Below are 12,910 nucleotides of genomic sequence, written 5' to 3'. Positions count from 1 at the left end.
TGTACTCACTGTGACAGCTCATCTCAACTCTGCACAAAAAAACGTGCACCATTCAAATTGAGTCTTCTTAGTTGATTTGGCATAATTTCAGCTCACATTTTCATAGAGAATCATTGTTGGTGATCTGATACAAATGCGGGTGTGAATCTCCTTCACTCCAGCTAGGACTATTGCAGCCATTGAAAATATCATCATAATTGAAATATGGTTCAGCTGTGAATGATACAAACTGTACTATCTTCAACACTGGAATACCGTGCTGGTTAGCCTATTGAAAAAATTGAACTCTGGGTTTCATGTGGGTGTTGTCTGGGTGTATTACTTGCACATGTTGCTTTTCACTGAGGTGCAATTGCTGTTCAACGAGTACTGTCAACACTGTATTCTTCAAAGTGTGCATTTCATGGAAAGTTGACAGGTGCCTATTGATGAATCTTCACTCACAAGCCAATACTCTCTCTTTAAATTATAATGTGCAAACAAGTCTTTGTTGAGAATTTTGACCAGCTCTTTGTAGCTTAAATGACCTCGTTTCTCCTAAGTTTCTATCTACAGTTATAAATTTCTGTCAATGAGAGTGCAATCTGCTGCGAAACTTTTGCCTGTACCTTAATTTCCTTTTACATCATGCATTAAATACATGTTTGCCTTTTCCTGTAATGCATAATCCTCCATTTTCGATAACCAGTTGCGAACTGTAAACAGTGTGTGTTTGAGACGCCCTATGAAGTACTCATTTCCATTGTTTCCTTATCTCAAAATACTCGCTTTAGGGTTGTTTTCCATGTGTATAATTTTGTCCTCAAATGTTTGGCACACCTTGTATAAAAGGATTACTGTACTGAACAATGGAAAATCCAGGATGGAATGTAACAGTATTATGAAAAGGAAAGTGCTGCTCACCATATAGTGGACATGCTGAGCTGCAGATAGGCACAACAAAAAGACTGTCACAATATAAGCTTTTGGCCAACAAGGCCTTTGCCAGGAATAGATCACACACACACACACACACACACACACACACACACACACACACACACACACACACACACACACACACACACACCTGCCAGCCTCTGGCAGCTGAAGCCAGTCATCTGTTTTTGACAAAGGCCTTGTTGGCCGAATGCTTATATTTTGACAGTCCTTTTTGTTGTGCCTGTCTGTGACTCAGCATCTCCAGTATATGGTGAATAGCAACTTTCCTTTTCATCATATTGATCACACTATTGAGCTATACAATAGTAGAATTATCATCACATAAACATTTATAAAAGGATTATAGTGTCTGACCATATGAAGTTGGGTGCTTCCATGTCATGACTGTGGTACAATATGTCAGCGGGTGGATGAAAGTGCATTTGGGTGTGTGTTGTAGAGCATGTTCCAGGTTCACCAGATGCAACAGAAAGAGGCTTTTACTTGTATGAAAAGTGTGATAGCACCTGAACCAAATGCAGAAATATTTTTGGCAACCTTTAGGGCTGTCAGTGAATTTACAGAATGCAAGCGTAAAAGTTGATGTGAATCAGTACAGATGGCATTCCCTATATTATTTAACTTTGAATATTTTTTGTAGTTTTTATGTCTAATGTGTAATATGGCATTTGATTATAGGAATAGTGCATTGTTTACTCGTTTGACTGTTATCACAGTGATGGCATCATCACTGTGATAACCAAACTCTGTATTTCGTTAAGGTGTATAAAGAGAACATTGCTGGGCCTACAAAGTATTATTGGTTACTCCTGCTTCGCCATGTTTGAGCTGTGTCAGTGTGTATTTTATTGTCCAGATTGAACAGGCTTTAAAGGAGTAAATGTGTTTGGATAAAATAAGAACTTAATCGTTGTGATCAGAGAAGTCCACATCCACAGCAATAACCCGAAACAAACTGAACAACAATCAGATAATATCGACTGTTTGTGAGCAATGACCAAACATGAACTGAATAGATAGATATAATTTCAGTCCAAATAAACTGTGCACTCTCATTATTAGGCAGTACAGTCTTGATGTTTTTTATACACTTTGTGAGCTGTTACTCTCAGTAATGCTTCTTCTAAATTGGTTTAGGGAATTTTAAAGTTTAAATCTGACCCTCATAATCTAGGGCTAGGCAAACCACATCCCAAATAAAAATGTCAGTACATGACGTGTGATGATCCTTACATTTAGATTGATAGTGTTGACTTAGATCTCATAAACCAGGTACCCACTAGGAATTGTACTGTTTATATCTTCTTTTTGTATAAATTATTATCTACACTGGTGGCCAAGATGAAAGCAACAGACGGAAATTTTCCAAGGTTGGGTTTCTTTTGCCACAAAACAGTAACGTAGAAACAATGTAAAGAATACAGAATGTAAACAACAGCAAAATGCATAATGGTAGATAAAAATGTTCTTCAGTTTTTCCAACTTAACGGATTTGTACACACATTCTGAGAACTGGTTAAGGTGCTCAATATGGGGTGTGACCTCTGTTGGCAGTTTGTATGATTACATCATGAATTAGAAACAAAATGGGGAAATAGCGGTTTGTTGCTTTAATTTTGGACACCAGTATAATTGCCTCTATGAGGATTTATTACTAATTACTAATATATTTTTAAATGGAATATCACTGAGTTCTATCAAAAGGGTAAGTTTTTGAAGCAAAACTATGTAGCAGAGATGTTGAGTCACAGACAGGCACAACAAAAAGACACAAGCTTGTGGCCAGAAGGCCTTCTTCTGAAATAGAAAACATACACACATTCATGCAAATGCAGCTAGTACACATTCGACCATTGTCTCTGGCTGCCAGGGTCAGATTACCAATATTGTCATTATTCCATCCTAGATTTCCCATTGTTTGCTTTTGATTCTGAAGCAAAACTTGGACGTAATTGTGCCTAAAACTGGTAATATTGCTGTCGAGGAACTTAAACAAAATGTTTTTTCTGACACAACTTGCAAATATGTGGATTAGAAGATGACAAATAAACATACTTAAGCTAATAATTTGAGAGATGAGTTGCCTGAAAATGTAAAATTGATGTTCAGAGGAGACTGTCATCTGTGCTTTAAATGCTGGGAATTGTAGCATTGCTGTAGGTTCATTCACAATGTTCAGTCATTGCAGTAGTATGAGCAGGTATTTTACCAATTGCTGGTTTTGCTGCCTCTATAATTTCTGGCGTTGCTGCAGTTGCAGTCGACAGAATACTTGAAAAAGTATCTCTTTGTTGCAATTGTCTTTGCTACCATGGTTACATAAAATACAAAGAGAATTACTGTATGGTATTTGTTAGCGGGTACAAGAACATACAAAAGAAGAACTTCATGTCCATAACAAATAATTCAACATCGGAGGAAAAACACCATCAAACAAATGAGTACTACAGTCATAACTAAGTTTTTGAGCAGTGATCAAGTGAAAAGTAAATAGGTTGATGTGATGGTAGTTGGCAGTTAACCACAGGTGGTCAGGCAATACAGTCTCCTTGAGTTACGCATTGTGAGCCAGCGGTATTGCCTACTGGAGCTGCCCCTGGCAGTACCAGTGGTTATGCACCGATGGCACCTTCAGCATGAAGGCGGCTGGTGTGCAGAGTTGGTATATGCCATCTCCACACCATTGTCCTGAAAGCATAATATGAGAATCACAGCTACTCTGTGCTATTGTGCAAAAGCCATGGTACAGTGTACAGCAGAGGGTAGAGCGTATCAATATTATCGATTTTCTTTTCTATTTTTGCTTATTTTTTGTTGGTCTTTTACAGAATCAGGGTAACCAGGCTGCCATCTTAAAGAATCTGTTGGGAGAAGTTTGCAACCTCTATCCGGTAAGTAAAATAATGCGGAAGGCAAGTACTGGGTTTGAGAACTGGTCCAGCACACAGTTTTAATCTCAGAATAATAAAGAATTAATAAATAGGTCTAGATGTTTACTGTTTATATTGCTAAGAAATTTGAAGTTATTGTTCATATATTCTTTCCCATTTGTGTGTGTGTGTGTGTGATGAATAATTATGCATTTATTGCCTCAGCTGAAAAGAAGCTAATTTGCTCACATTACTAAGAAATGGTGCATGTAGCATATTATTGTAGATATTCAACTGTGTCCTTACACTGTGACTAGATTTATCGACCCAGTAGCAACGGATAAGCAGTTTTGTACTCCACCAGAAAGTGTTGCTTGTGAGGTCTGACACAAAAGACATGAGAAAAATGCTGCAAATGTATGTGCTTACAAAATATGTGCCATTAATGGTGGTCACTTCTAATGTTGGATGTATTTGAGACAATATCAATCTTCATTTGTTGCTTCCATTCCTCAAAACTGTTCTGCCTCTCATTTGCCACAATGCTGTGCAGGAGCACCACTGTTTTTGCTTTTCAGCAAAACGTGAGAAGATATCTGAATAACTCTTTGACTGTGACACTGCGGTTGGTTGATTTCCAAAAAAATTTCTCTCTTTACGAGAACAGTTCAGAAAGTCTGGTCCAAAAGTCCTGTCAACCCCACTCTCTTTTTTGGACATGACATGTATTTATTTATTTATTTTGAACATATCATGTGTGGCAAACATTGATACTTCATATTTCAGTTTGTGTGGTGATCCGGAACACCAGTATAGGCATCATCATTGTCACAGCACCAAAATAATATGGTGCCAGGTTCTGTGTGAAATTTTCTGAAGCGTAGACAGTGTGATTTCCTTGAATGTTTCAATTCGTTAATTGTCTGGCATCGTTGTTTCACGACATTCTGCTTGATTATTCCGGACTGGGAATTGTCACATGATGTCAGATCTTGACTCTTTCAGGGCACCCGATCAGTGCTAGCAGGCGCATTGATCGTCTCCATGGGCATTCTCTGGAGCCCTAGAATAAACCATTCATGCAACAGTTGCAAGTAAGAATGTCAATTCACTGAACTGTCAAAGAAATACGGCCCTATGAGGTGCCTACTAGACATTGCAGCCCAGGTCAGAACATGGGGGATTATTCTCGAACTCTTCATAATAATATGGGTTTTCCCTGCTCCAGAAAAAAATACTTATATTCTGACAAGATCAATAAATAGCACATTCGTCTGGGAAGAAAACTTTGTCCCGCAGTGGGAGTGTCACAAACACATCAAGTAATCTGGAGCAAGCACCATGTCTTCGCCATATTTCCTCATCGCTCAACTCTTTTATGAATGTTGGCCTAAAAGATTTTAATTCCAGATCTTTTTTCATCTGTGTCAGCTTAGTCGTTTTTGGCATTCCAAGTTCAGCAGATATTTTCCTTAATGATTTTATGGGAAATCTGGTCACAGAATCTGCCACTGGTGCACATGTTTGTTGTCGTTATAATGGTTGGACCTGTCCTCTTTCCGTCGAACATGGATCCAATTTTTGTTGCCAAAGAAGTATTGTTTGCTTTGGTGGAGCTTCTTTGTGGAATGACGCTGCAAAATCCCATTGCACATCTCTAATGTTTTTCCCGGTAACCTGCTGGTGATGGCAGTCATGTGTGCGTGAAGTGTGATTGCTTGTGTGTGTGTGTGTGTGTGTGTGTGTGTGTGTGTGTGTGTGTGTTTCCTTTTCTCAAAGTATTCAATTGGCACAATTATATGACAAAAAAAGACAGGTCTTGGCAGTGAATGAAATAAAAAAGGCTGATTAGACAGATGTTAGAAGCATTGATTAAGTATCTATTAAGGAAATACACATTCAGTGGAAAGTGGACTAATTGAAAGTTTGTGTTCATATTTATTTTCATTTTTGTCTGAATTTACAAACACTAGATTTTTGTCAAAATTCGCAACTACAGGTTTGATTAATTAATTGTATAAAACAAAAATTAGCAGGTAGTAACAAATGAAAGAAATGTGTTGAAACTGTGGATAATAAGGCTCAAAAAGAACTAACATTTATAATCATCAGTTGCATGCTTCTATCACTAGCAAATATCTATTTAAAATAAAAGTTAAATGAGTAAGTCAGTTTACCGTTCATAAGTGAAAAAATGTCACAACCTTCATAGAGGGTCAGGGAGATTCAGGTTCAATGTCATGTTGATGTTTACACAAGCAGAGACAGAGCACTAGGCTTAATAGGGGAAAGCTTGGTTTCATTAAAGAAACCATACGTCTGTCTGCTTGAAATGGTTTAGGAAAACTGCAGAACACTTAAATTAGGATCATTGCACAGGGATTGATCTGAAACCTGCTTGTCATGATTGCAAATTTAGTACTTTAACCATTGCATCACCTCATTTAATAACCCTGCCAGAGCAAACAAACAGTAATGAGAAGGGAGATTCATGACACAATCTGGTCTGCTTATAGTTGAGTTAGTCATTCACTTTCACATAATTGTAACTTTTAGTGGTAATATTTAGAATTACTTGCCTCCTCCCAACTGATTTACTTGTAAATCACTTTTCTTCTTTTCCTTAAGTTACAAGCTTAACATTTACATTAGCATTTCTGAGGAAACTTAAATTATGTGCCATTGAATTTATTGATCTGACTTTATAGTATTTTGAATTAGGAACATTATTAGACAATTTTGTGAACTCAGTAGACAAGTGACAGCGTACATTAGTTAGATTACATCTGCCATCTGATTGTATAGAATTTGAAAGGTGATAACTGTCCCAAAGGCTTGATGAAAGCAGTCTGCATCACAGATATCTACAGTTCCATCAGAAAGTAGTTCCTAGCATTTTATGCCCCATGTGGAAATCGTACCATACAAATGAAATCCTGTCTTCTTCTTATCCCCACTCCCTCCCCCCCACCCCCCCTTCTCTCTCTCTCTCTCTCTCTCTCTCTCTCTCTCTCTCTCTCTCTCTCTCGTGCGAGCAGACCCTTTCATGAATGTCAAAGATGAATGTTGCAGTATTCTGGTACATCTTTAGTATATGTGTAAATTACTTTTCTATAAAAGGAGACCACTCACTGAAAAGCAGAAGTGTTGGTTCTTTGGCAGGAAAGAGAGAGAACTTGATAGCTTTCACATTAATTCTGTTTTGAGCTAGAGGAGAGACTGGCAGGGAGTTGGGGATAGGTGGTTAGCAGCTTGGAGGAGGGGGAGCGAGGAGGCAGCCACCAAACTTTATCATCATCATAGTCCATCCGTATGCCATTCCCATTCCAAGCCCTTGGTCAAGGGATCATATCCTTGGGGGAGACCCAGATGTGAGACCTGCCCAATCCATCTGGTCTGCACTCTCTGCTCCAGTCGTGTGACAGGTTTGTCCTACTAGGCCATATGTGGAAGCAGCCATGTCTTATTATACCAATTCTAGTGCAAACACCTCACAGCTTTCTTTTGTTGTCCAGCAGGGTGAATGGCCATCGCCAAACTGGTGCCAAGAGCAACGTTGACCACTCCGTGGCTCAATATGCAGTTGAGCATAGTGTGCTCAATTTTAATGGCTGCTTTACAACCCGAGCCATCTGGATCCTTCCCTCCATCTCCAGCTTCTTTAAACATGTAGATCCCTCACCTCAATCTCTGGTAACCTACTGTCCCCACCCTCCAACCAACAGTTTCCCCTTCCTCCATCCTGGCACCTCCTCCCAAATTCACATACCAGTATCACTGTCAGCGTGTGCCACTACCCATCAGTTCTGACAATTGTGTATCACATGGCTGGCCTGTGCACCTGCCACCTCTCCTCTCATATTCCTAACCAGCAAATCAGCTGCCTCCTGCCAATCTGCTAGCCATCCACCCTCAACCCCCTCCCTGCCTTGTCGCTTTGTGTGTCCAGCCAGTGCCATGTAAGCCCGTGTGTGTGTGTGTGTGTGTGTGTGTGTGTGTGTGTGTGTGTGTCCTCTAGATGGAAAAGATTATTATGAAAGCCAGCAAGTTTTCTCTCCTTCTGCATGTGCTTATCGACATCTCAACACTTCCACTTTTCAATGAATGGTGTCCTTTATTCCAAAAGTATTTACACCCAAATAGAACTTTTCACTTAACATTAGTGTATGTACTGCTGTGTCAAGCTGCTGCAAAAAATATATTTTTTATGTGTATGTATGTAGTGTCTGTTCTTTCACACGTCTGACACCATTTTGATCCAGCAGCCACTATGAATTAAGACACAAAGGGATTACAGCCAATGTCTGAACTTCCTTTGTGTGTATATTTTTCAAATATAAAATATAACCAGAAAAATGCAAGAAGCTGCAGATAGTTTTAAAAAGCTTTATTTCACACCATTAGCAGTTTGGGCTATGATGTCCATCCTCAGATGGCAAAATTTTACAAATACATTAGTGTATTCATTAGCAGCATACCATCTGCTCCTGCTCCTGTATTTCTCAGCAGCATGCTGTCAGCTCATGCAATAGGTTACACCTAAGGCATAAGGACCAAAGCAAGACAAAACACCATCCACTGGAATATTCTACAGTAGTAGATAGTATGCTGCTAATGAATACATTAATGTATTTGGAAAATTTAACCATCTGAGGACGGACATGAGAGATCAAAAACAGTAATGGCATAAAATGAAGCTTTTGAAATGACACAGCCAACAATTACATACAATGTTCACAAGAATATTGATGGGTGTTTAGATTCTGTTTTATTGCTAGTGTTTATCCCCCTTGTTTCGACAACTTACGTTGCTAGCATAGTCTACAATGTAAATGAAACTGAGCTACTTAGATTATTGATCGTATATTTCTTTCAGGAACCTAAACCAGCAGAGTGTGAATATGAGAGGAAACCATCTGAGTAATGAAGATCAAGTTACAAATAAAATGTTTAAGATTCATTGGCTTGAGCAATAAAAAATAACTCCTTCAGTATTGTTAAATACTTTGAATATCACAATATTGAGAAACTGTCGCACTTAAAATATAATATCTCCTGTAATCCATTCCTATAATTACAGTTAATGCATTTATCAAAAAATGGTTAACCCTTTACCTTCACAGTACCTAATCATGTGATCTTGTGTTGCCGTTCCATTACAAAGTAGATTCTTTAAAGACTGTAAATGTAAGTATTTTTATGAAGCTGATGCTTTGAAAAGACTGCATTAAAACAAGAATATGTCTGCATCTTGTAGTTCTGGTGGCCATTGTGAAATGTAACACAGAATTTAGATAGTTATTGTACAGAAGTAAGAGTTCGGGCATTCCATGAGATTCTGTTTCACTGTTTTCCTTGCCACTGATATATGCAGTAAAGTGTCAATATGTGGAATACCTATGCCATTTGGTGCTGCTGCATTGACTAATTGTCATTATATTGTCCTAAATTATTGAAATATTTTTGTTAACATTGTTTATAGTACCATGGGGTAACTATTGCATATGTTCCATTTCTTCCCTGAATAAGTATTGCACTTTTATGGGTAATATAAAGTACAAAAAATTCAACGCTGTATTGTATAATATAATTTGAAATACAGATTTTGTTACAGTGTTTCAGTGTGATTCTTTTTTAGATTAAGGCAGTGGTCTAGAATTTAGTTTTGTAATATTGTTACACCAGTTGAGCATTGTTGTTGTTTGTGGGTGTCGTCAGCAATGTACCAGAAAATTTAATAGGTTGTCAACTCAGTGGCTATCATAAGAAAAGTATAAAAATTACCCACTTTCTATTTTGAAAATGTGGGACTTTGGATATGTTAACCACAGCAACAAATAACACACACTCAGAATTGTTGAATAAGAAAAAAATTTAGAGCTTGAAACATTTATACCACAATAATTTCCACACATAACATGAACGAATCCCAGAAATACCAAGAGACTAACTAAATTATGCCACTTGTCGCAAACAGCGATCCACTTTGTCAGCCAAAGAGTACACACTACACTCTAAGCACTTGTCAAACTTCTATTCCCACACAGCTCCTCCTGCAGTAGAACAAAGCTCCAGAAATGTAGGAAAACTGATGTTGAACTCGGTCGGGCCCTCATATTAACTGGGAATGTCCTGTGGGATGTCCTTGTGAAATGATACCGGGATCTCTTAGTACGACGCTGGAGTATGCATCACTGAACTTGGGGGTTGGTGATCTCGTTTGTCAGTCTGGTAATGGAGATGTGTGTACCAAGTTGGTAGGTCATCAATGGGTTACAATTAAGGTGGCTTTATCCTTTTGAATGACACTGTCTTAAGTTTAGCTTAATAGTACATTCATTACACTTCCAAACTTGGAAAGAGATAGTATAAGAAGGTTGTAGTAGTGAGTGGACAGTGCTGGTCCTTAGAATAGCACGGCAGCATGTGTACAAATCCTGAAGTAAAATGTTGGCATCTCAATGATGAGGTGAGGAGTAGGGCCAAAATGTTGGCATCTCTATGATGATGAGGTGAGGTGTAGGGCGAAGCAGGTCAGCTGGTACGAAAAACTCTGATGGAAGCCGCAATGTCTCTGCAGGGACCATCTTACTGTTGGCATGCCAATGTCTTGCATGACCGCAGTGCGAAAGCCACACAGCACAGCTTTGGGTGGGGACTAAAATAGTTACAGGGCAATTAGCGAAGGCTTCCAGAAATCGCAGCATATCCCAAACAAACCTCCAGCAGACATCAGGTATGAGCATTATCAAAGAAAACACTGTCATCACATCCAAAATGTTACATACAGATACAGAGAAGCTAGACACATTCAGGATGAAATTTGAGCCAGCAGAATGTATTCTAGGAGAGTAAATGGCTGTTGTTTGAAATCCAAACTAAACACCATAAAAGAAGAAAAGAAAAATATAAAACGAAAAAAAAGAATTTAAATCCAAACTGTCTTTCATAAGAAGGGAATTAGAAAAATTGAAAAAGGGTAGGTGCTCATCCCCAAAAATCATCAGATCAGGTTCATCAATTTGTGGGTGAGTTGAATACAATACTTGAAATTGCTAAATAAGAACAAAATTTTTTTATAGCCTGTAAACATTTACACAACATTACTACTCCCACAGGACCATGGACACACACACACACACACACACACACACACACACACACACACACACACACAATTTCAAAAATACTCTTCTTTTGCACTGCTTGTTACAAGAACAGTGACACAATGTTCAATCTGTTCCTTCCTCCGTGACCTAGTTGAACATCGTATCTCCGAAGGCATAAAACAATCCTCCTTTTCCTTTTGGATAGTTTCATGATCCTAATCCACTTCATCAGCTAAAATACCTCATAAAGCTGTGAATGAAGTAACTTTCTTCTCTTAACAATGTACCTCTCTCTCTCTCTCCCCCCAGTAATAAAACAAATATTACATTTGTAATATAGACCACTATCAAGCTTTAAAATTTTATCCAAAACAGGATGGTCCATGTGTTTTCTTGGCTGAGAAATTGTGTTGATACTTTGCAAATGAGTAGTTGTAATTTTCAACAGGGCAATTGTACTTAATTCAACTGAATGCTGATGATAAGTAAATATTTTTTTCTCCGATATTATGATGTCACTGGTTAATTCATATATCAATTAAATAATTACTAATTTACTTGATATTACAATGGTGCTATAAGAAAATGGCAATGTTTTGAAAAGGGGGTAAAAGAAGTTAGGAGAGAATGGCCCCTTCAAAGTCACAAGAGAAACATTTCCATTGTGAGGAGCATTTAGTCCAGTCATATCACTAGGGTGCCTAGAATTTTATTTACTAGTGGCAATGTAATTATTTATCAGCGAATAAGTGAACTGTAAAATAAAATTAGACAAGAGTCATAAATATTAAACAGTGTTCCAAAATGAATATATTGTCTTGTTGTATGGTGTATTGTTGAAAGGAGTTCTGAAAAATTGTTATTGTTCATTTTTAAGGAAAAAAATAGGAGAAAATGATAAATATACAAGAAGCCTTTTATTTGAACTTGTAAAAAGATTTATTTTCTGCAGTGTGGTTGCTTTGTTATAATTTTGATTATATACTGTGTTGTGTTGGCCTTTGTTTTGTTGGGTTCTTGTACCAAGTATGACGTTGTGCAGAAGAACTTTTTGTGTTAAGTATACTAATATTTTTAAAAACTTGAAAATTCTTTCAGTCTACAAAAGAGCCAATGTTTGTTATATTTATAAATGAAAATAAATATTTCAGAAAGGTTACTTGTGTTTTATTTATTTCTGTGATCATTTCATGCATGTTCCCCCCCCCCCCCCTCCCCCTCCAGTTATAAAAAAATAAAAGTCGCAAATTATATAGCCAACTTCTTTACCAGTACATAACTGTTATTACCAGTTAATCGTATCTTGTGGTGTTCTTAACAGAAACACCTTTTACAGTTGTACAGGTTAGCCCTTTCCCTGCATACAAACATTATTTCTAAGGAACTGCTCTGGATGCAACTGTAAGGTTTGTTGCAAATGGTAGCTTAACTCAAAAAGTTTTTTTAATACACTTACACACATTACATTTGTTGCCCATAGAACGTCTTCGGTCACTGCCTCTACAGCATCTTATATTCATGCCGTAAGAGTTTGTTACTCAGAAATTGGTGAAGAAAACACTTTATCCGTATTGTAACCCCACAAAACAAGTCAAGAGGGATTATGTCTGGAGAATGTGGTGGCTCTATCATTCCCTCTGCCCGGAAAGATTTCATCCAAAACTGGTGAATAAATAACTCCCAGTGTGGCGGTACATCATCGTAGGTGAAATACCTGCAACTGAGGTGCAGTGTAAAGCCCCAACATGTCCAGTAAACTGTTGCCTGATGGTACACTCACTGAAAAAGAGCAGTCCAATAACTGTGTTGAGCATCAAGCCACACCACACCTTCACATTCAGGCGCAGTTCCTTATCAGCTGTACCACTATATGTATGTTCTCCAACCACCAGATCTGTACATTATGCCTGTTTACATACATGAAGATGTAAAAAGTCACTTTATTATGGTAGTCATCTGCATTGATTAATTCCAGCACATTCCTAGCAA

The 12,910-nt window shown here is 37.9% G+C and overlaps 1 protein-coding gene across 2 annotated transcripts in view; it reads left to right on the top strand.

The window, feature by feature from the left end:
* LOC126259217 (gamma-interferon-inducible lysosomal thiol reductase-like) overlaps positions 1-12,080 on the top strand; it is a 31,815-nt gene extending 19,735 nt beyond the window's left edge. For both annotated transcript variants that reach the window (XM_049955819.1, XM_049955818.1), the window contains exons 5-6: positions 3,771-3,833; positions 8,689-12,080. In XM_049955819.1, coding sequence (XP_049811776.1) covers positions 3,771-3,833; positions 8,689-8,736 — 111 coding nt within the window. In that variant the 3' untranslated portion in view covers positions 8,737-12,080. The remainder of the gene's footprint in view (positions 1-3,770; positions 3,834-8,688) is intronic.
* The last annotated feature ends 830 nt before the right edge of the window (positions 12,081-12,910 follow it).

The sequence above is a fragment of the Schistocerca nitens genome, chromosome 5, assembly GCF_023898315.1.
Source record: "Schistocerca nitens isolate TAMUIC-IGC-003100 chromosome 5, iqSchNite1.1, whole genome shotgun sequence".
NCBI lineage: Eukaryota > Metazoa > Arthropoda > Insecta > Orthoptera > Acrididae > Schistocerca > Schistocerca nitens.
Note: the sequence above shows the minus strand (reverse complement) of the source record. Positions and strands in the feature narration are given on the sequence as shown.